General features: G+C 38.6%; 1 protein-coding gene across 1 annotated transcript in view; it reads right to left on the reverse strand.

Annotated features, from left to right (window-relative positions):
• The window catches only part of ZNF385D (zinc finger protein 385D), a 403,342-nt gene that overhangs the window by 154,784 nt on the left and 222,783 nt on the right, over positions 1 to 25,775 (reverse strand). Inside the window, exon 3 of the mRNA XM_004385288.2 lies at positions 15,511 to 15,621. Within this exon, the coding sequence (XP_004385345.1) occupies positions 15,511 to 15,621 (111 nt within the window). The remainder of the gene's footprint in view (positions 1 to 15,510; positions 15,622 to 25,775) is intronic.

Genomic DNA, 25,775 nt, shown 5'->3' on the forward strand with positions numbered 1-25,775 from the left:
CATGGTGAATGTAATTACTGTCACTGAATTGTAAACTTAAAAATGGTTAAAATGGCAAACTTTTTGTTTTATATACATGTGTATGTGTGTATATATATACATGTATATATATATTTACTATGTATCTTTTTATTCTTTAATTCTTGTTGAAAATGTGGTCTAATAATAGAAAGCCAATATTTTTCACAACTAGAAGCCCTTAGGAATTAATGAACATTCAAAGTCCAATCTATCTGCCACAGATTAAGTAAATTTCTGTCATTATTAAAAAAAAATCCAGATGAGTGATTATGGTGGTTTGGACAGGAGTGGTAGCATGAAGTGGTAAAAAGTTGTCAGATTCTGGGTATATTTTGAAGATAAATCTAACATGACTTGTGAGAATTGGATATAGGGCGTGAGAGAGGAATAGAGACAATTCCAACACTTTGAAACTCCAGAGAGAGAGTTGTTATCAAAGGAATGCTCTCTGCAGAGCAGGTTTGGGAGACTGAGGCATAGCCTTCGGTTTTGAAAATTTTAGACTTGAGATCTCCACTAGCTAAGCAATTGAAGATATTAAGTGAGGAGTTAAGTAAGGAGTTAAGGAAAAGATTTCAACAGGAGATATAAATATGGAAGTCATCTACAACACAGCTGGTATTTAAATCCATGAAGCCAGGGGAGATCTTCAAGGAAGTGAGTGAAGATAGAGATGGGAAGAGATTCAAGGGCTGAGCTCTATGATTCTTCAACACTGGGAGACGGGGGAGAACAGGAGAAGCCAACTTAAAACAAATGGCTAGTGAGGAGTGAGGAAACCTGGAGAGAGTGGTGGTGTCCAGGAAGCCAAGAGAAGAAAGTGTTTCCAGGAGAAAGAGTGGCCAGCTCTTCAAATGCTGCTGATAGGTCAAGTAGGATGACGACTAAGAATTGACCACTGAATGTAGTGAGAAGGTGGCCATTGGTAAACTTGAGAAAAGCTGTTAGGGGAGTAGTTTAAGTAACTGGATAGATCTGAGAGAAAAGGGAGGGGTAGAGTTGAAGACAGTGTTTATTGATTGAAGGGTAAATGGCTTCCAGAGGGACTTTATTTTATGATGGCAAAAATAACAGCATATTTGCATCTCCAACGAGAATGATCTAGTAGAGAGGATGAATTAAGGATGCTGGAGAGAGAGGGAAAGTTGCTGCAGTGCTATTATGGAGGAGGAGATAGCCTTGGACATGAGGGCTGGCAGTTCGTTTAATAGGAACAAGAGAAAAGAGAGAGGTCAAAGATGCTGGCAGTGAGAAGATGTTGTGGAAGGTCTTTTCTGATTGCTTTTTTTTCCTCAGTAAACTAGGATACAAGGTTTTGAGCTGAGAATTAGCATGGCGGAAGTCATGTTGGAAGGCTGAGGAGAAAACAGAAGGTATGAAGGTGGGAAAGTAAGTGGGAAATGCTTAATGTTAGGGAGCATTAAGTGGGCACTTTGGACTTAGGGGGAGTCCCTCGGTGGTGCAAATAGTTAATGTACTCACTTGCTAACTGAAAGATGTCAGTTCGAGTCTACTCAGAGACATCTTGAAAGAAAGGCCTGACAATTTACTTCTGAAAAATAAGTCATTGAATACCCTGTGTAGCACAGTTCTACTGTGACAAACACGTGGGCACCATGAATCAAAGTCGACTTGACAGCAATTGGTACTGTTTGGGTTTAAGATCATTAATTTAAATGAGACTGTTCAGCATAGTGGAATGTTTTTCTCTAGCCACGTTCAGCCAAAAATAGCCTCAGGATAAGCAAGAGTTAACCAAGGTTGGAGTTTTGCCAAGTAAATATGACGAAGCTAGAGAGGGTGTCACGGATTGAATTATGTCACCCAAAAAAATGTATGTATCCATTTGACTAGGCCGTAATTCCTAGTATTGTGTGTTTGTTCTTCATTTTGTGATTGTAATTTTACATTAAAGAGGATTAGGGTGGGATTGTAACATCACCCTTACCAGGTCACATCTCTGATCCAATGTAAAGGGAGTTTCCCTGGGGCGTGGCCTGCACCACTTTTTATCTCTCAAGAGATAAAAGGAAAGGGAAGCAAGCAGAGAGCTGGGGACCTTATACCACCAAGAGCGTGTCCTTTGGTCCTGCGGTTCCTGCGCTGAGATGCTCCCAGTCCAAGGGAAGACTGATGACAAGGACCTTCCTACAGAGCTGACAGACAGAGAAAGCCCTCCCCTGGAGCTGACGCCCTGAATTTGGACTTGTAGCCTACTAGACTGTGAGAGAATAAATTTCTTTTCGTTAAAGCCATCTACTTGTGGTGTTTCTGTTATAGCAGCACTAGATGACTAAGACAGAGGGCAAGGGGTTTGGGGGTTTAATGCAAGGGAGTCCCTGCTCACCAGACATCAATATGCCCGCCTCTAACCAGAAGACTCCCTGTATATTCACCATTATTGCTTGTCCCCAAGCAACCAAGACTACAACAATGGGAGTACTTTAACCAATAGTGAGAGGATAAAATAGCGGTTTCAAACCTGCTACACATCATAATTATTTGAGGAGCTGCTAAAATATTGACTCTTTGATCTTACCCTCAGAGACAGTAATGCCAGGGATCTGTGGGGGTGAATCCTGAAATCTATATAGATAACTTACTCCCTTCCTCCACATCCAGATACTGAAGCGATTCTTCTGTAAATGTGATTTGGGAAGCCTTTTGTAGAGAATACATCTCTTCAAGAGATAGCGACTAACTTATGTGAGATGTTAACTCTCACCCTTGTAACACTCTTCAGTGGCCTAGCAGTTTGTTAAACAAAAAAACACCTGGTTCTGCATATACACCACCTTTGATGGAGTCTGTTTTTACTGAGGTTTCAATTCTTGGCATTTTTCAATTTAAAGATTGGCAAACATGTTTTAAGTTAGAGGAAAGGAAAGGATCAAAATTTTAGTAAATGGACCTTACCCAAATGTGTCACTTCCCAAAATCTGCATCAAATTTTCTGCCAACATTTAATGTGCTAATAGAACTACAACATGAGCTAAACATCCTGAGGGAGAAAAACGGGGGGGAAAAAAAACCCTCTTCCCTAAGTTATTTATTTAACATAAAGGTCTGTCACTTCCTACTAGTCTACAATAAGTTATAATAAATTTTTCGGTCAATCTGGGTGTCTTATGAACATACAAACACTGCCACTTATGCTGGGCTGATTTTCCAAGCTAGGGCATACGCTGTGGCTACTTTTTAAGAGTACAGGTAGTTTCTACGTACCAATCACACTGTAGGCTAAGATAACAAGCTCCTTGTGGCAAATCATTTGACTAGCCTCTCTGTGTTGAGAAAAGATGAACTATTTGACCTGACCTGTTCACGACAGGATCCAGTCTGCTCAGAGCTAATAAGGAGCGAGGGAAGTGGGTAGAGCAAAATAGTTCCATTAATTGTAAAAACTGCATAATGACAAAGCATCCCTTGACAAAATGGGTCAACTCCCATCCCAGGAAAATTCAAGACCACAGAGATATCAGTGAGTCAGTTTGAGTTTTTAGCTCAGCTTTTCAAAACCAAATTCCATTCAGTGATGTACGGTTTATATGTTTCTGCAGGGATCAACTTCTCGTTAACCGATGCCATGTGCCCTGGTTTTGTTTCACAGATTAAGTAACAGCTAATAATATCCAAATGCCTATATCTAAGGAAAATATAGCACTCTCTTTGTTGGCCTAGATCACCTAAAACTCAAAATGTATCATTGTTATAGGAAGTCCAATCATAGGGGAAGTTTTAGGTTTTTCTAATTAGGCCTTTAATAGAAAGGTATGATTTCTAATCAAATCCTCCACATTGTGAAATCTCATATTCTATTCTGTTTTCTTTATACTCTGCACTCTAAATGTTAAAATGTTTTATGACCCTCTGAATTACTATTCCACAGAGCCCTGGTGGTACAGCGGTTAAGAACTTGGCTGCTAACCAAACGTCAGCAGTTCGAATCCACCAGCCTCTCCTTGGGAACCCTATGGGAGCAGTTCTACTCTGTCCCATAGGGTCACTATGAGTTGGAATTGACTCAGTGGCAATGGGTTTGGTTTTTGGTTTAAATTATTGTCCCAGATTTCACAGAATAATAAAAATAAAACAAAATACTAGAAAGAAAAAATGTGTCTTTGTAGAATCTACAAAAAATATACTGTTTATTTAATCAGATTTTTAAAAAATACTTTATAAAGTCAATACATATTTTACCATGATAATGTCTGATCATTGCACTAGTAACTGCTCTGAAAACGTTTCCTGCTTTAAGATACATGAGTTGGCTTAGAGAAATAAGTGAAAATTTTACTGCATATAACATACATTACAGATTCAGTGTAAGAGCATGCTGACTTTGAGCAATTGATTTGAAAACATTTACTTCTCAGTGTCTTTTTAAACTACGAAGTTAGGTAGTTTACTTAAAATAAGATGAAAATTAAAGATAAATATTCCCTAGCCCAAGCCAAAACAAAACCCGAAAAACCTAACTTAGGAAACCATTAAAAATCAACAAAATTAGACTAGCAAACATTCTAGTAAAACATATGCTAAAATTTTTGTTTAATTGAAGCACTGAATATTCATTAAATTGTAATTTGTATGATTTTAATTTCTACAATAACTGCTATAAGAATTAGAAAAACTACACATGGTAATAATAATAGATTATGAGCTACTTTTTTGAATTAAGAAGGCAAAGGCAGAATAATAATAATATACCAAAAAGTATCAACCAAACTTTGAGAGCTATTCCGGGAGAATATTTTATACCACAGAGATGATAGAGTCAGAGATAGACATGACAACTCAATGAGACCCAAATGTAAATGATCAAACCATCGACAAAAGCCTTGAAGGAAAGCACTTTTCCCACCGAGGGATGATTGGTACTGGCCTCCAGGTGTAATATTATGTGCACTGATGAGCTGATCAACAGAACAGAACTTCTACCCAGCTGTAATCAAGAGTGATTGACGGTTGAGACAAAAAAGTTGATTATCATGACAAGTTCGCTGATGCAGAGAAAATAAGCTCTGCTTGGGAAACGGATAAAACCTGCTCAGAAACTACCTTCTGAACCCTTATTTATAAAGGAATCTAAGAGAAGGTTTCAAGCTGTACCTGCAGACCTGCTATAGTGATAAACCTGATAAGAATAAATTCACCATCGATCAATCTCCACAGATTTCCTGTGTATGTAAGGAATTTAAAAGCTCATGTAGGCCCAGTAAAGAACCACATACACTCGATTTTACTTGTGTGAGTACTAGGAGATATCTCTGCTTCTCAGCATACAAAGAAACACTGAAAAGCACACGTGGACACAGAAAATTAATCTTTCCTAGCATACCATGCCTCCATTTGCCCTCCTCAGCTCCCTTCTCACAAGAAGTGCGTTCTCCAAATGACTGCAACCTTTACCACTATCAGATCCAATTTACATCAAAACATAGATTTGGATGGAGACAGCAGATCCCAGAGGCAGTATTTTGCATTTAAAATGAGGTTTGGCAGGCTTGGCCAGAATGTTGAGTGTAAGCACCGTGTTTCAAAACAGAAGTTAGACTGTACAGAGATCCATTGAATATGAAAGAATAGACACATCTTGTTAAGTTATGGTAGCAATTTCTAACACCCTATAAGAAAATCTAGCAGTGTAAGCTAAATATTGTGTGTGATTTATAGCATGTCTGGTACAATTTCATTCTCTGTAAGCTCACAATCAAACCAAACAACCACTCCTAAACCAATCATCATAAGAAGCTTTAGTGTGAAGAAGGTGAAACGAATGGGTAGGTTAATTTCATTTTTGTAGACATCTTTGCCCACGTAGACGATTGGGAAAGGTAAATGTATTTCATCACAATTACTCTAGTTCATTAATATAGAGAATGGGACTCAGCAGAAAAGAGACAATAAAAAACAGCAGCTGTTAAGAAGGAAAGGATACAAAGGGCCACAAAAACCAGAATGACCTAAGAACAGACACTAATATGAGGCACTTTTTTGCTTAATTTCCTTTGCCCCTCTGCCCAGGAACAAACCTCTCTACTGTCCTAGTTTCCAGGACTCTATGCTATGGTGAAACTGATGATTTATCAAACGCTGGAATAAACTATAATAAACCAAAAACCAAACGCATTGCCGTCAAGTCACAGCGACCCTATAACAAAATACAACAAAAAAGGCAAGGGTCCTGATACACAGTGAGTAAAATGAATGGAAAGGAGAGAACAAATTTTAATTTTGAAACTTTCAATTATTAGTGATCATCAATCCAGTTTCTACAACTTTTATTAGTGTCTAGTGATTTTTTGAGAAACGTACATAGTTGTAGAAAGAGATACAAAACAATTGATGAAATGTATATTAGGTATGTATACCAAGCAAGCCCTGGGCAACTGGTTTACAGCAAAGATTTTATTCCATGGCTAATAAAGACTTCATCAGTCAAGCTGTGATGAGGCTGCTAGTGTGCTCTGACACCTTCAAGGTATTATTATAAAGTTAAAATCTGAGGATTTTTGAGTGTAGTCATTCTTTGCGAATAACCTAAAGTTCAGAGGTCGCTACAAGGCAAAATGCCACAGTCATAAAATCCAGATTTTAGGCCATGTTCAAGTCTAATTCCACTTATCATTTCCCTTTCAAGACTTATGAATTTTCCTGTGTAGGTTTCCAGGGAACCAGTTGCTTAGGCTATGACTCTTGCATTGTAGAGGGATTAGGCATTTGGGAAAAGCAAGCCTAAAATTCATTTTTATCAAAATGTAGCAATTATTCGAAATGCCCTCAAATGAAGGTGAATCTGAAACCATTTTAGAGATTCCTGTTTCTATCTTCATTTTCTTGTGAGGGCACATCATTCTGGAGCACTTCATTCATTCATTCATCATTTAGTAAGTGATGCCTAAGACTTGCAGGCCTTTACTAGAATTCATAGGTTTCTTGCCTCATCTTCCGGGAATTCTGCAGACAACGTTTGTTCAGTTCATTTATTCGGGAACAAACCTCTTGCTTCACCACAGAATAACCTCCCGACTACATTCCATCCTTCCATGCTTTGCCCATGCTTAACTCTCTTCTCAAACTTCTCATTCAGTAATAGGTGGTGTTTGATGAAATAAGTTCTCCCCTTTCCACTACAATACTCATTTACTACCATAGCATTGCCCTTTAAGTGGTTAGCAATTTTGGGATGTGTTTCTACTTTCCAGCAATCTGTGAGTGTACTACTGGCATCCACCCTTGATTAACTTCTTTACTGTGTGTTAGAACTTGGGTGCCCAACTGTCTTAGATGAAAACTGTCAGCTGATGTCAATGCAGTCTCAAAATTAGTTTCGCTTAGGACATTTCACCTGGCTTGATAAATAAAAGCACTCTGCTGGGACTTAACAGCCCTGTTTCTAGCCCTCCTAGCTGTACCAATCACTTAGAGATTTCAAAAAAGTCAAATAATTATCCTAGTCTTTGGTTCCTTTATCTATAAAACCTAAAAAATGGACAGAATCATCCTTTAGGCATCTTTACTCCCTAATATATAACAATTCTCTGAGTTGCTCACTGTACTTCATACAAATATCCCTTTGATTCCTGGAGGTTAGTATGCATCTAACTAGTCATTATCTAAATCAACTTTTATTTTTAGACTTTCAAGGTCAAATTTTCCACGCCCAGGAGAAATCAACAGAAAGGTAAATGTTGTTTTCTTTTATTTTTTTTAAAAAAAAGCAGCCCAGAGAAATACTGACTGCTTTCAAAAGATTTCTCTTAGTCCCTTCCATTCATTCTGCACCAACACGAAACACTGGAATATCAAAGCTTGATTTGTGGGAGTCCTCAAATATCTTAATAAGTGCAGTTTTTTTTTAAAAGCCTTACAATAAAGCACACTGCTGAAGTAGATTCCTTTGCTCTCGGCTGGCTCATTTTCTCCTGAAATCTCTAACAGCCAGACCTAATATTTCTTGCTTGGTCCTCCTGCTCAAGTTGTTGCTTTCAAAGAATTCCTGATGGAGCCGTGGGCTCCACTCAAGAAGTAGAAGCTAGTGAAGCCGAAGCATGAAATGGGTCTCAAATGAACACTCAGAGTATAAGCCCTTCAAAAGAGACCTCTGAGTCGCTTGTTTCAAAGGCAGCCACAACCTACAGAACATCACCACACACTCGAGAGCCAGCTCCTCACGCAGGATGACCCTGATAGCCCAACTGAACGTCCTGATCCTGTGGCTCCTCTTTCATGGGAGCTGAGTAGCCCCGTCAAAGAGCTGCTTTTGAAGAAGAGAAATCACCCAGTATGAAAGCCACAGTGCTCAAGCCAGAGCTCCATGTAACTTGTGAATTCTGGAGACTAACAGAGGACACTCTCTTCTGAAAGCCCTGTCTCAAAGCCGCCTGAAAATTTAATTTAAAACTGGGTCTCCCGGAAGATCCTTGGGGACACAGTAACAGCAGCAACAGACTTAAAGAGGTTGGGAGTTTTAATAGATGAAGCTCTTCCAGGGGCAAGGTGTTCCTGCATTTTTTAAAAGGTAAAGATTTACTGGGAGTGAATACCTCCTCTTACAATGTAAACTAAGGTGCAACAGGCTAAAGTGCTAGGTTGGCTGGTGGTTCCAATCTACCCGGAGGCACCTTGGAAGAAAAGCCTGGTGATCTACTTCCGAAAAATCAGCCACTGAAAACCCTATGGAGCATAGTTCTACTCTGACACACATGGGGTCACCATGAATCTGAACCAACTCAACTGCAACTGATGTAACACATAAATACTAAATATACTAAAAAACTAAATATAAACTCTTTAAACAGGCTAGAATCCCTTTAAATACTTTTTTAGTAGATAGCAATGATAGCTTTAAGCTTTGATATTTCTTAACAATTGAGCATTCAAATAAAAAAATAATAACTGCGTTGTTTATCCCATATAATAATAATGATCTTTCCCTTTCATTTACTATACAGTTTATAATCCAAATATATAAATATTAGATTTTATTGATCCTTGCAACATCACTGCAATGATGATTACAAATGAGATGATCGTGGATCCTGTAGGTTCAAAAAAGGGCCCAAGTTAACACAATTAAAACAAGGCAGGTGGTGCAATGGTTAAGGGCTTGGCTGCTGACTGAAAGGTTGGTGGTTCGAACCCACCAGCAACCCCGCAAGAGAAAGACCTGATGATCTGCTCCATAAAGATTACAGTTTAGTAAACCCTACAGGGCAGTTCCACTCTGTCACAGGGGATCACTATGAGTCGGAATTGACTAGACACCATCTAACAACAAGAAGTCTAGACAACAGGTTGTCTAATTTCAGACCCAATGATTTTCCTATGATTTCACGCTGCCTCTCTGGATGCTGCTTTCAGATTTGGGATTAGATGCACATCCCACATACATAGATTTTTACTAATCTTTTTCCTAGGATATGCACTAAAATGCTAACATCTGAATGTGAGAGCAATATCTATGGTATCTCCTGGGCATGTCTGCAGACTGCAGACGCTGCTAGAGAATTCAAAACAATATCTAGAAAATTGCAACTGAGGTCTTCAAAATGCAATTTGTAATTTGAGACAGAATATGCTGTTAAAAACCACAGCCGTATAGTAGATGCAAAAAATTCTTTTTCCTTTTAACAAAATTAGAGCAGGTGTATAAAGGGAATTTAGAAAAAAAGAAATGTAGAAAGAAGTAAAAGACTAGTTCTTTGATCCCAACACAACCATGATTTCTAGTTTTTGTCTTTCCCACCCCACAACAGTACATTCTTTAAACATCAGCCCCACAAATGATGTTGATTTCAATAATAAAAAAAAAAAAATGCACCTTAAGATGTGTGATATTAACAAAGTTTAATTATCTAGTCGAGTTGCTTGGTAGGAAAAAGCAAACAAAAAAACTATGGGCATCTTCATCATTATATTTTCACATTTGGTTATAGAAATTATGAGTAAGAGATGCGAATTAAAATTCAGATGCAGGGTTTAGTTTTACCACATTTTTGGCTTCTAAAACACAAAACAATAATTATGATTTCCGCTTTATCATCCCATTGGGAAGTTTATTGATCATATTGATGATGGTCCCAAGGATCCCCCTTTGAAAGGGTCTGAGCCTTTTGTGAGTTTTTTCCCCCATCTGGTTTATTAACAGTCCTCTAAGGAGCCCTAGCGGTGCAGTGGTTAAAGCAATTGACTGCTAACCAAAAGGTTGGTAGTTCCAAACCACCAGCGGCTCCCCAGGAGAAAGATGTGGCTTCCTTGGAGATTTACAGCCTTAGAAACTCTACGGGGTCTCTATGAGTCGTCATCGACTCAACAGCAGTGGGAATGCAATTAAGGCTTAACAGTCCTGAGTTTAAAACGATATGTTGCTACTTTGATATATTCAGTAATTGGAATTTATATTTAAATATCTAATGCATTTAAGCTTGAATTCTGAGTGTATCTCTGACTATGACTGATGCCATTTGAAAGGGCTCATGAGTACATGTGAGTGAGGGTGAGCCAGTGAATGGCTTTCCACAATGGCTATGATTACACCCAGTTAGTTCCATAAAGGAAGGAACCTCAAGCCTTCTCTCTAGGAAAGCCTGGTGGAACAGGAAACACCCACACCCCCATCCATGCCCTTACGGGAAGATCCGCTGGAATCTGAAGATGGGCATGGTGCTCTATGGTGACCAGATGAGGTGGAAGCAGCAGAGAGGCAAATATTTTGTCCTTGCCCTGACAGCTACTGGCCACGTGGCTTTGTAAAGTCACCCACACTCTGCACCTCAGTTTTGGCACACGAAATTAGCAAATGGTTTATTCTGCCTCTGGCATGTTATGAAATCCTATGATCAGGAGGTTAAACACAATGACTCTTAAATGCCACACTTTTATTATTGTTTTTATGAGTCAGAATCAACTCGACAGCGATGGGTAGTTTGGGGACTGAGATCTTATTTCCCCTTCTATAAACAATTGTTGAGTACACATTCTCTACTTCATTTAATAATCTTATACCTATGCTGGCCTTGATACAAGTTATCTTTCAAAGGCACACTTATTAACTTACCGAGGCCTCATGGTAATTTATGCTTATTTTAAGATGCTGATAAAATAATTGGACAAATGACAACCTTTCAGTCTTTAATTAGAAGCTTTTTGCACAACCCCATGTATGCTTCATATGAATGTAGAGAAGAGTTTTTACAACAAAAAGCCTACACCATGAGAAGGCAATCTGTCTTACAGCACAGAAAATACAATTTATGCCATTTCTTAGGAAATCTGTAGGGTCAAAAATGGTATGGCCTGACACCAAACTAATATGAAATACGAATATAATATGAAAGGTTAAAATAAATAAACAAAAACTTAGAGGGGGAGGAAGTTGAATTTCCATGGTCCAGAGACGAAAAGAATTACAAGCTATTATTCTGATTGGAAGGGGAAGACGTTTTGAAATGTAAACAGCTTCATAAGACAAAAATACTTTCCTATGTGACAAAGGATTCAACCAACCATACAAGTGAATTACAGTGTTACTTTTCCAGAAGGATTCTACATGTAAGAATGGAAAGAGAAGACAAATTCCAGACTTATCTGGAAAGGACAAAATGGCATGGCACTTGCAGTGGAATGACAAAGTCTTTTCTTGGGATTAAAATGATTTAATATGTATTACATATACACATATATATCCATCTTGGTTCTTCTTTATTTGGGGGTTATGTTCTTATATATGGATGATAAATCCAATTGATCTTGGCACTGAGCCATCTAAAAATTTTATAAAATTTGTATTTATGGACATGATCAGTCAATAAGTAAACAAATCTAGTATTTACAGCATATTAGTCCCTCTTACTGACATCATAATGCTACAGAATCATTTTTAAATTCTCTAAGGAAGTTTCCATTCCTGTAGTTCAGTTCTGCAATGATCATGTTTTCTTTGCAAAATATGCTTAAAATGTTGCCATATCATTTATAAACTCAACAATGTTGGGTCTTGCTGTTTAAAAAATCATTAAAACTGCAGTTTTTAAAATTAGCACTGCATTAAAAAAAAAAAAAGAAAAAAAAAACTGTTGCCCTCCAGCTGGTTCTGACTCATAGCGACCCTGTAGGACACAGCAGAACTTACAAACCATAGGGTTTGTAAGGCTATGATCGTTCCAGAAGCAGACTGCCACATTTTTCTCCCTCAGAGCAGCTAGTGGGTTTAAACTGCCAACCTTTAAGTTAGCAGCTGAGCGCTTTAACCACTGCACTACCAGGGCTCCATCTAGCACTGCATATTGAAACTATATTCAAGGTTCAACAGAAGGAAAAATATAAGGGAAATGAATTCATATGTCCAGTTTATACAGACCAAAAAACTGGCCCGGGTAATTATCTGATGAATTCAGGTTCTCGTAGAATTCAGTTCAAGCTTAAGTCAAACATCCATCTGAGCATCTGTGGTGGGCAGAATAATGGCTTCCCAAAGATCTCTACATCCTAATCCCTAGAACCTAGGAATATATTGCATTATAGGGCAAAGGGGCATTAAAGCAGCAGGTAGAATTAATGTTGCTAATCAGATGACCTTAAAGTAGGGAGAGTATCCTGGATTACCCAGGTGAGTATAATGTAATCACAAAGGTCCTTAAATGTGGAAGAGGGAGGCCAAAAAGTGATAGTCGAGCTGATTCCACATGAGAAGGGCTCAGCTGGCCATCACTGGTTTCAAGACGGAAGAGAGAACCATGAGCTAAGGAATGCAGACAGCCTCTAGAGAAGCTAGAAAAAGCAAGGAAATAAATTCTCCCCAGAGCCGCCAGAAGGAACACAGTCCTGCTAACACTTTGATTTTAGCCCAGTGAGAACCATCTTGGACTTCTGACCTCCCAAAGTGTAAGATAATAAATGTGTATTGCCTTAAGCCTCTAAATTTGTGGTAATTTGCTACAGCAGGAATAGAAAACTTGTGAAGAGCAAGCCACAATTGTTGAACCATGACACAGCACATATCCCACGAACGCTTTGACCATTTTCCTTCTACTACATGCCTGATGGACCTAAAAGCAAAGTTGTGAGAATGAAACCCAACTGGCCCTGTTGGTGTTGTTAACTACCTCAGAGTCAGCCCCTGACTCATGGCGACCTCTATGCACAAGGCGATCAGACTGCTGTGATTCAAAGGGTTTGTGTTGGTGGCTTTTTGGAAGTAGATCAAGCTTTTCTTCCTAGTCTGTCTTAGTCTGGAAGCTCTGCTGACAAGACGGGTGGTGGCTGTGCACGAGGTGCATTAGCCAGGACTTGAACGTGGGTCTCCTGCATGGAAGGCAGTACACTCTTTACTGCCTTTACTGTAATCTTTACTGTAAAAAATTACACTACCACTGGATCACCACTGTCCTCTAATTGTCCCTAATAAATACATACTGATTCCTATATTACCCTGAAGTTTTATTAGCATAATTGTTACTCTCTCTTACCAGGGAAATAAAATAAGATTACATTTTAGAAAATATTTGTTAATAGGGGAACATATATATAAATATGTTTCCTATAGCATACCTGACAATATTTCTAGAATTTCCAAAACATCATTCTGATATCCAGCTATCAAAATTAGAGATGCTTACAAAATGGAACCATTGTCTTGAGATCATGAGTGATCCGTCACTGGAAATAATCAACCAAAAGACATATACATGGATGTATAGATGGATTTCTTGCATTCGGTGGGAGATTAGGTTCAATGACCTTGAAGTCTCTTCCTGACTCCTGGTTTACAGGAAGTTTTCTTGGTACAGAGGAAACTTTTGACAGTGAAATTGTTGGCAGGAGATGATATTTGGGAATAGTCCCCATTAGATGGAAAGAGCTGGCAACATGGTCCCTGGGAGACTTTTGCATCATTATCTGACCAGTTCCAGACTGAAATGCCAGTACCACTTATGGGCAAAAGGAACTAAAAAGGAACCACTTAAAATAACAATTACAGAGCTATCTGATTGTTTGCTAAGTGTTTTAGCAGTTATCAAAGCTACAACTACTGAGCACAGAACTCTTATTTGCATGTTAGGAGGACTCTTTTTTACAACTACTGGAAGAGATTATGACATAACATTCATCACTCAGAAATATTTTACTGTTAATAAACTGAATACTCTATGGCACATGGCTTAAAATTCAAAACAAATCATGGTGCTCAATATTAAACAACAAAAAACTTCCCTTGAAATAAATTGCTACAAATGTTTGGTGCATTGTTTTATAGCAGCAAATACCATCCCTGTGTCAATATACAGAGAAGTACTAGGCAGACAATCTACCCTCCTCTTTTTTAAGCCATTAGATGGAATGTTATAAAACTACCTGATGATTGCGCTCGTGTGAGTTCATAAGATAGTAATAATGTTTACTAAAAAAATGAGACGTTTTTCTCACAGAAGAAACAAGCCACTATATTTGTGCTACATTTATTGCCTCTGCCTGATTGTCTAATAATGGTCTATGCTTATCATCAGAGAGGGCATCTAGGAAACCTACTTTCCTGGAGAGATTAAATACTGGACGGCCTAACATTCCTCAGAATCCAGATCTGTTTGGTCATCTCCATACTGTATACCAACATAGGACAAGATAATGGTATCTTGGCAGAGACCATTTTGATAGGCAGGGCCTCTTGTTTGCCTACAGTGTGAAAAAAGTCTCCCAATTCTATTCCTTCCAAACCAACATTCCCTTTCTTTCTGCATCACTCAATGACTTTTTGACTTCCGACCTCCAGAATTGTAAGATAATAAATAAAGCAGGTTTGAGGGGACAATATTTTTCATACTGGCCACAAGCCAAAATCAGCATCACCGTGATGGATCCACAGTCCTTCCTGATCTTTAGAAAAGGTGGGAATGGTGCCTGTGAATCCCTTGCAAAGCATTGGTCAAGCTCACAAATGTCTCCCTATCTGTCACATTCTCCACTTAAGTTTTAGTGCTTTGAGGCCTCTAGGAGCCCTGTTAAAATGCTAATAATACTCCTAGGGCAGTAACTTGAGAGTTCAAACATAAATATAATTAAAGACACAAGAGCTGACCTGGAATTGGGGGTGGCAAAGCAGTCAATGGAAATATACAAAGTCAAAATGTTGGCCTTGAACAATCTGCAATCTTATTTCAGAGGTGTGACCTATTGAAAGCCTCATGGCCCTAAATTTGGCTATTTCCCAAAGGCAAAATGTATTATCTAAATGTAGCATTCCCAAGAAATTAAAACATTCTATTGCACTGCAAGTGTGTAAGATTGTATACATGTGATTTTTTCATAGGCAACAACAGAACATATATAATAAACTCCAAAATTAAAGCACATGAGGAGTTAAAATTTCATCCCTGAATTTTGACATGCTCAGTTACTGCAGAGAAAAGTTTTAAGAAATCTCCTCTCTTGCCAGATTAGAACAGCACTATATATATATATTTAGTGACTACTAAATGATAAACTTACATCGGAATTAAATCTCAACTGGCAAATGTTGCATGATATGATTTGCTTTCTTCGATGAGGAAGAGGAACCCCGAATGTATGATTTATTACAGCTTTCTGAATCGGGTCCATCTGTAAAGAGAAAAAAAAATACAACAAATAGAAATAAAGATTGTCAGTTCCATTGGAATGTTGCCTACTTCATTAAACAGCCAATCTGTACAGCTTCAATCTACTGCTCACACAATAAAGAACATTTTTATTCTAAGGAACGGCATTTCTACTTTCTTTGAAAATAGAGAATAATAAACCCAAAGCTCAGTATGATAAGGAAATGATAAATGTACCCATTAGAATCTGCATACTAACTGTTTTTCTCATTTAGGATCAACAATTGTCTGAGTTTGCTAAACCTGAAGTATAATTAAAGGTATTATCACAACTGAAGTTATTGCTAATGTCAGCAATCTTACACAGAGGTGTGCCTATACCATTGCCCAAAAATGGACCTCAAGATAAATTTGGTCAGTTGAACAGCTATTAAAATAAGTATCACCCCATTATCAAACATTAACCTTGTACAGTGTTTGATATCCCAAGAATACAAAAAAAATAAAATAAAAAAATAAAAACCAAACAAACCTACTGCCGTGGGTGGAGTCGACTCAGAGCAACCCTCTAAGACAGAGTACAACTGCTCCACAGAGTTTCCAAGGAGCAGCTGTTGAATTTGAACTACCAACCTTTTTTTTTTTTTTTTGGTTAGCAGCCGAGCTCTTAACCACTGCACCACAAGGGCTCCATCCTAAGAATACAGTATCTAAATTCTAATTTGAGACATATAGAGCAGTTAATCAATTCATTCAACAATCATTTACTGTCCACCTAACATACACTGCTATCCTATAGGCGTATTATTTGGGATTCAGAGTTTGTGCCAGAAGTCGTCTCTCTCTCTCCATCTCACCCACAGGACAGGAGAAGCAATGCCAGAACATAATGTTGGCAATCCAGCTCAATAACACCAAATGTGTCCTCACCAAACTTTGGTCCATGTCTTGGTTATCTAACGCTGCTGTAACAGAAATACAAGTGGATGGCTTTAACAAAGAGAAATTTATCTTCTCACAGTCTAGCAGGCTGTAAGTCCAAATTCACGGTGTCAGCTCCAGGAGAAGGCTTTCTCTGTCAGCTCTGGAGGAAAGTCCTTATCATCAGTCTTCCCTTGGTTTGGGAGCATCTCAGCACAGGAACCTCAGGTCCGAAGGACGCGCTCTGCTCCCGGCCTTGCTTTCTTGATAGTATGAGGTCCCCATGTCTCTCTGCTCACTTCTCTCTTTTATATCTCAAAAGAGATTGGCTTAAGACACTATCTAATCTTGTAGAGCTCATCAATATAACTGCTGCTAATCCATCTCATTAACATCATAGTGACAGGATTTACCACACATAGGGAAATCACAACAGATGACAAAATGGCAGACAATCACATACTAGGAATCATGACCTAGCCAAGCTGACAGATATTTTGGGGGGACACAACCCAATCCATGACAGTCCATATCAATGGTTCTCAACTGTTAATATCAAAGTTTGATCTGTTTCTTAATACTTGTTCAACCTCTTGTCTATCTAACTCCTTAGGCTATGACGAGGCTTAACTGTGATAATTCATGAAACTTCCTTAGCACAGTGAGTGCTGGGCACATTAAGAAGTCAATAAATGTTAGCTACTAGGTTTTCTCTACTGCAACACATGTGAAGATCAATGTTAACACGAGTCTCATACTCCTATAGTAGTACATTGCTGGCATGCCACCCATTTCTTACATGATCAAAACATAGTATTTCCAAATGATTTCAATGTAATATGTATAGCCATAACTTCTGCTGAATACTTGCAAATGTTGAAACTTTTACATGATATTAGATACAAAGTTCTATGACAGTTTGGGTTGAGACAGCTCAGATGTGATCTTGAAACAAAAGAAAGCTATGAATGTGTCTGAGAAATGATGTTTTAATATTCAACTTTAGTGACTACTAAATGATAAATTTACATCAGAATTAAATCTCAACTGGCAAATTATAATCTATTAGTTCTCCTGAACCAGTAAACAATTAATTCCACCTCTTCTTTTGTATTTGAAATCATCAGAACCAGTTAATTCATAGGCTTTCTCCACTGGCGAGTAGGAGAAAGCTCTGTCCCCTCCATATTCACAACTTTTATTGGGTAGTCAAGGAGCCCTGGTGGCACAGCAGTTAAAGAGGTCAGCTGCTAACTGAAAGGTTAGTAGTTCGAACTCACAAGCTGCTCTGTGGGAGAAAGCCGTGGCAGTCTGCCTTGGAAACCCTATGGGGCAGTTCTACTCTGTCCTATAGGGTCACTGTGAGTCAGAATTGACTTGACTGCAGTGGGTACTGGGTTGCCTGTGGTGGTTGTTGTGTGCCTTTGCGACTTTATAGGATAGAGCTGATTGGCCCTGTAGGATTTTCTAGGCTGTACACTTCACGGGAGCAGACTGCCAGGTCTTTCTCCCATGGAGCCATTGGTGGGTTCAAAACCACTGACCTTTTGGTTAGCAGCCGTTAACAGCCAAGCACTTAACCATTCCACCACCAGGACTCCTTTTGGGATGTCTAGACACTCTTAATACATTGCTCTAAATAATAACAACAATAAAAATCAATACACTCAGCACTTATTAAGTGCTTACTATGTGCTAAGAATTGGGTGAGATGATTTACATGTTAAAGTTACATTTATCAAGAAAAACTCATGGATGTAATCATTTGTGTCTTCCACTGTCCCTTTAAATGCATTGTTGTTGTTAGGGGCCTTAGAGTTGGTTTCAACTCACAGCAACCCCGTACAACCAAATGAAATGCTGCCCAGTCCTGCACCATGCTCAAAATCCCTGCTAAGTTTCAGCCCATTGTTGCAGCCACTGTGTCAATTCATCTCCTTGAGGGTCTTCCCTTTTTTCACTGACCCTTTACTTTACCAAGCATGATGTCCTTCTCCAGGGACTGGTCCCTCCTGAAAACATGTCCAAAGTACATGAGATGAAGTCTTGCCATCCTCACTTCTAAGGAGCATTCTGGCTGTGCTCCAAGACAGATTTGTTTGTTCTTCTGACAGTCCATGGTATATTCAATATTCTTTACCAACACCATAATTCAAAGGCCTCAATCCTTCTTTGGTCTTCCTTATTCATTGTCCAACTTTCAGATGCAAATGAGATGACTGAAAACAACATGGCTTAGGTCAGGAGCACCTTAGTCCTCAAAATGGCATCTTTGTTTTTTAATACTTTAAAGAGATCGTTTGCAGCAGATTTGCCCAATGCAAGGTATTGTCTAATGTTATTCCCTGCCCAGATTCTGGATGAGGACTCAGGCTGTCCCCACAATTTTTATAGTCACTTGTAGGTATTAATTGATTCTAGGGTCCCCTCCCCCTTTACTGGTGAATTTCACCATATTTTCTTTTAAATCAATTTTATTGATGCATAATTTACATACAATAAAATTTTACATATAAATGCAATTTTAAGTACACAATTTGATGAGATTTGATAATGCATACAGTCCCCTTTGTTATCATATAGAACACTTCCATTACCCCAACAAGTTCCCTCCTGACCCTCTGCAGTTGATCCCTGCATCATAGCCTCAGTCCCTGGAACCACTGATCCGCTGTCACTATATTTTTGCCTTTTCTAGAAGTTCATATAAATGGAATTGTATAGTATGCGGGCCTGGCTATTTTCATTCACTATAACTCATTTGAGATTCATCCACGTTGTTTCGTGTATCAGTAATTTGTACCATTTTATTATTGAGTTGTATTCCTTTGGCGTCCCTGGGTGGTGCAAAAGCACTTGTCTACTAACCAAAAGTTTGGTGGTTCGAATCCATCTAGAGGTGCCTTGGAAGAAATACCTGGTGATCTACTTCCAAAAGATCACAGCCATTGAAAACCCTATAGAGCACAGTCCTACTCTGAACACATGTGCTAAACTGAGTTGGAATGAACTGGAAGGGAATCAGTTCCATTCCTTTGTATGGAACTATACCATCGTTTCATCTATTTGTCAGCTGATGAACATTTGAGGTGTTTCCAGTAAATTCTACTATCATTTCAATTCTTAATAAGAAATAATCTAAGCTTACTTCTTAATAAATTCAGTTCAGTGTCTTAATCCAAACATTAAAAATTAATTTAAAATGACAGCATCTGTTTTCCTTAGACTGAGCCTTCTATAGGCTAGTAGTGTGAAAGGCCACAGGGGAATGAGGCTTCTTCTCTACGTATACTGCCAAGTCCCCAAACCCAGATAAATTTCCAACCCCTCCTCAATCCCACCTCACGGCTATCCTCAAAACCCAACTAGGCAATGCACAGAGCTTGAGAAAGCCAGCAGACATACAAAAGTGCAAATCTGGTCTGCTTAAATAGCCCTCATTCTGCTCCCTGAGATCATTCTTACACTACTTTTAAAATGGCATCACAAAACTTCTATAATAACAACCACAGAGAACCCTGGGGGATAATTATCTCTTCAGCCAATAGCTGGAAAAAAGAAAAATTAAAAGCAAAAAGAGGTCACTGACATAGAGGTAGCTGCCTGATCATGTTCTGTTGCATTTGTTCTGTGTATAAATAGGGCTCATTTATATCAAGGGATAAGGTGAATAATATCTATAATCCATTAAGCAATACTGAAGTCCTCTTATAATGATACTTTGAAATAAAAATGAACTATATATTTAAATCAAAGATGCTCTCTGAAAATATGTAGTGTTGAGTCTTTATCATCTATTAGTGGGCAGAATATTCTTTTGTTTTTTTAGTAATGCTGGGGAAGTAGTGTCCGCATTCAATCCAAATTGGTGTAGGAGGTATTTTGGAACTAGGCACTTCAAGCAAACGTGGCATATTTTCTAGATGTATTTCTTTTGTTTGAATTGAATGATGTTCTGTTCACTTTAGCTATGAAATCAGATTTCAAAATGCAAAGTGGTGCATTCTTCTTCAGAGACAATTTTATTTCCCAGTATAATTAAAGAAAGAAAAAACACTTAAGGGAATTATACTTTAAAGATGGATTTCAGGAACAATAGTTACCAACCAAAAGTAATTATCTTTTATCATTTTAGGAATCTAGCACAACAAAACGATAAACGTTTAACTCTTTATTAATGAACATAAATCATACCCACGTAGATAATACATGTTGTTGTTAGTTGCTGTCATGTCCATTCCAACTCACGGCGACCCCTTGTGTGCAGAGAAGAACTGCTCCATTGGGTTTTCAAGGCTGTGATCTTTTGGAAGCAGACTGCCAGGCCTTACTTCCCAAGTGTCTCTGGGTGGGTTTGAACTGCCAACCTTTTGGCTAGTAGTCAAGTGCTTCACTGTTTGTGCCACCCAGGGACCTAGCTAACAGATACATATATAAGTATGTATATAACCATTTGTAACACGTGATTATGAGAGGACTACATCTAAATAATAGTAGTGCAGTTGTTAATTAAATGTTACTATGTTATGTATCTGAAAGTAGCATCTACTATTAAATCAGGGGATACATACATATAGCCACTTTGCTCATTTTGTCCGAGCTTACCATTACAATCAAAAATTTTATCTAAAAAGTGCGAAAGAGCTTTTTTAAAATCTAGGTGCTTGGCATAAAGAGAGGCTTCTGCCAAAATTGCAGGCTGGACTCCATTTTTGCTGTTTACTGCTTATTCTGAGCTGACATTCAAAAGTCAACTAGCCAGCATACCTCAGGAAGCCTGTGGGTTCCCCTCTTCCCACTGCCTCTCACTGCATGCTCCCAGGAAGGATATTCACTCAGTCTAAAAATCAAAAATCCAAACCCACTGCCATCGAGTCGATTCTGACTCATGGTAACCCTACAGGACAGACAAAAACTGCCCCATAGGGTTTCCAAGGAGCACCTGGTGGATTCAAACTGCCGACCTTTCGGTTAGCAACTGAACACTTAACCACTATACCACTGTGGCCCCCGAAATATCCATAGATTAACAAGATTTTAACTGACTCAAATTTTTATGATTAACAAAACAATGTTTACAGAATCTTGGAATTGTCTGGTATCTGTTGAAGCATGATTTTGTAAATGCCAACCAATCAGAATTTTTTCCTTGTAAGTTCCTGGATTTTCTGTACTTAAAATCTGTGAAAAATTCCTTTTGCTGGAGTGCACTTGAGAATCCTTACGGAGTGCTGCCCGATCCAGATTGCTTTATTCCTTCAGTAAAACCCTCTGCTTTAATTTTAACATAAGCTCCAGTTTGCTCTTTGACATTTCTTGGTGCCAGAAGTGGGATTTCAAAAGTGCACTGCCTGCAGCTACCCGCTGAGGACTCAAGGACCAGGCTTCAGTACCATAGCAGGGCTGTTTGGGCTCACCACTCCATAAACTTCTCAGGAGTCATCACCAGGCAAATAACCTCTCGAATTTTGAGCTCTGCTTTCTTGTGTTGAGCTCTTTGAGAATTATTGAAGGATTCTAGTTTTGTTTTTTTCTTGACTGTTTCATTTTGTCTTGTCTGTTTTCATTGTCTCTCGCAAGAGTTTGTTTGCCCCCCAGAGTGGCAGTAGTGTGAAGTTCTGGTTCTGTCTCTTGCAAGGGGTATTTTGCCTCCACTGGTGGCAGTAGTGTGAGGTTCTGGTACATTACTGCCCTAGAAGTTTTTGAGTTTGTGTAATCTCGGACTCTATAAGCCACAAGAACAAGCGGCACAGGATGACCAGTAAATGCCATTAGGGCAATTGCCTGGCGTGAAAGATGGTAAAAGACTCCTGTGTCAGGATAAACCAGTTCAGGGGATGGGTCAGAAGCAATAGGCTGTCTGCCAGGTGTAAGACAACACCCCTGTAATAAGGCACATGTTGGTTTAAGCAACATACTGTCCAAAGCCCATGGTAAGCCTTGTCAGGATTTTACTGAGTTTGAGAGTTCTAAACTTTGAACAAACTCCAGCCTTCTCTGAAAACGGGAAATGCTATATCTAGGGGCAATGCAGAGTTCCCTTATGGGACTTTTGTCTAATACATATACAACACTATGGCTCTGGGGCCCTGGTAATGAAGTGGTTAAGAGCTCTGCTACTAACCAAAATGTCGGCAGTTCAAATCCACCAGCCGCTCCTTGGAAACCCTATGAGACAATTCTACTCTGTCCTATAGGGTCACTATTAGTCGGAATCGACTTGACGGCAACTTTTTTTTTTTTTACTATACCTCTGCCACTTGCGTGTACCTATCTGCTTGGCATAGTCTCATTAAGGGCAGTATGAAAACAAAAAATGTGGCCACTTTGAAGCTCTTTTGAACTATCTGAATTAAAAAGCTTCTAAGAAGCATCAAGAAAGCAGAATTGCTTTCTTGCATGTTACTGTATCCAAATTAACAAAATAAAACAGGGAGCTACAATGTAAAAGCCCTGCTCCTATCTGCTCCCTTTAAAAATCCATTCTATTATGGACGCTGAGAGTACTTTCCCAGTAGAAAAACTAGTATATTTAAGATACGAGACTAGGTCTCTAGCCGGCAGAATGACTTAGGTTTAGAAGGAATAAAGCCAAAGTTTCAATCTAATTCTTAACATCCTTGATAAATGAGCCTCTATTTCTCCCTTACCAGGATGCTGATTTGGGGTTCTAAACACTATACTAGAAGTAATTTAGAATTTCAGTGATCACTTTAGGAAAAAGAGTTCCCATTTGCTTGGCCTCTTCTTTCTTCTGGGGAACTTTGATGTTCAGGATTTGTCAATCTATCTGAAAGGTATACTACATAAATTGTTTATTTAATTGGTATAACAAGGCCTTAAAGTAGACAGATTAGTCTAAGTTGCTTCTCTAAAGGATCCTATAAAGTAGTCAAAGACAAGATTATGAAAATATTTATAATGATTTCCTACATCTGGATGGTGCTATTAAATTAGATTATAATCTTTCTTCAAAGAATTTACTCTGATTAGTTTAATGATAAATAAGTGCTTATAAGTTTAGTAGTCCTAACAGTCAATGGAATTAATAGAATTGATTTCATTCTAAAAAAGGTTTTTATGTTTTGTGCTATGCCAATCTTAAAAGCAGGTTTTAAACAATTATTCTAAGTAACTTAGGCTAAATATTATATGAAATATGTTTCATTCAGGGAAAAAAGTAATAACTTTTCCTGAAAAGAAATTGGTTCCTAAAAAATTACATCATCTTTTGTCTTTCAAATTATTTAGGCTAACCCAAACATACACAAATGAACTTAGATTACTTAAATTTTCTTGACTATGAGGCAAGAAGGGGTTGAGGGCAGAATCTGGCCTCCATGGCCCTACCCTAAAGGTTGCAGCTTGCCTTTGTAGCCCCAGAACTACTTTGAAAACAATTCAGTGATCTTATTTTTGACTGATCTTTCAAAACTGTAGAATTCATTTTGAGGTAGTTTTTTTTTTTTTTTATTTCAAGTTCTGTATAAACTTTTGTGCTTAAAAACAGCAACAAAACTGTATTCTACTTCTTCACTATAATTAACAGTACAGTGCAAATCTAATTATTTTATCACGGTTTGAATTCTGCATATCTGCTTTATCTTATGCTGTTGATTTTTTTTTTTTTTTTTACTAAATTTGAAAGATTTTTGTTTATCAAAGCAACTACTATGTGGTAACTTGCCTATATCATGAAATATTTCAGATTTTTATATTTTTCTAAATTGTTGTAATTAAATGAGGTTTACATTTCAAGTTAGTCTCCCATACGGAATTTTTTTTTTTAACATACATTGTTACGAGACCCCAACCACTCACCCCATTCTGCGACAGCACACTCCTCCCCTCCGTCCCTGATTCCCCATGAACATTCAACCAGCTCCTAACTCTCTCTGCCTTCCCCCTCTCACCTCTGGACAGAAGCTGCCCCTTTGGTCTCTTATATCTACATGTCTAAGAGGCACATTCTTCACAAGTATCACTTTATGTCCCATAGTACAGTCCAATCCCTGTCTGAAGAGTTGGCCTCGGAAATTGTTTTAGTTCTGGGGTGATGGAGAGACCAGGGGCCATGCTTTCCGGGGTGCCTCCAGTCTTAGTCAGACCATTAAGTCTGGTCTTCTTACTAGAATTTGAGTTCTGCATCCCATCGTTCTACTACTCCATCAGGGACCCTCTGTTGTGTTCCCTGTCAGGATGTTCATTGGTGGTAGCCGGGCACCATCTAGTTCTCCTGGTCTCAGGCTGATGAAGTCTCTGGTTTATGTGTCCCATTCTGTCTCTTGGGCCAATACTTTCCTTGTGTCTTTGGTGTTCTTTGTTCTCCTTTACTCCAGGTGGTTGGGACCAATTGATGCATCTTAAATGGCCGCTTGCAAGCTTTTAAGACCCCAGACACCACTCACCAAAGGAGGATGCAGAACATTTTCTTAATAAACTTTGTTATGCCAATTGACAAAGATGTCCCCTGAAAGCCTGGTCCCCAGTCCCTGCATCCCTGCTACTCTGTCTCTCAAAGTATTTGACTGTATTGAGGAAACTTCTTAGCTTTGGTTTAGTCCAGTTGTGCTGGCTTCCCCTGTAGTGTGTGCTGTCCTTCCCTTCACCTAAGATGATTCTTATCTACTATCTAGTTAGTGAATAACCCTCACCCTCCCTCCCCACCCTCGTAACCATCAAAGAATGTTTTCTTTTGGGTTTAAACCTTTTCTTGAGTTCTTACAATAGTGGGTCTTATACAGTATTTGCCCTTCTGTGCCTGACTAAATTCACTTAGCATAATAAGTTCTAGCTTCCACCAAGTTATATGATGTTTCACAGCTTCATCATTGTTCTTTATTGTTGTGTAATATTCCATTGTGTTGATATACCATATTTTGTTTATCCATTTGTCCATCGATGGGTACTTAGGTTGCTTCCATCCTTTGGCTATTGTGAACAGTGCTGTGATGAACATGGGTGTGCATATATCTATTCGTGTGACGGCTCTTGTTTCTCCAGGAAATATTCCAAGGAGCAGGATAGCTGGATCGTATGGTACCTTTATTTCTTGCTTTTTAAAGAAGCACCAAATCGATTTCCAAAGTGGCTGTACCATTTTACATTCCCACCAACAATGTATAAGTGTTCCAGTCTCTCCACAACCTCTCCAGCATTTGTTATTTTGTGTTTTCTGGATTAATGGTAGCCTTGTTGGGGTGAGATGATATCTCATTGTAGTTTTGATCTGCATTTCTCTGATGGCTAATGATC

This window comes from Trichechus manatus, unplaced genomic scaffold, assembly GCF_000243295.1.
Source record: "Trichechus manatus latirostris isolate Lorelei unplaced genomic scaffold, TriManLat1.0 scaffold00136, whole genome shotgun sequence".
NCBI lineage: Eukaryota > Metazoa > Chordata > Mammalia > Sirenia > Trichechidae > Trichechus > Trichechus manatus.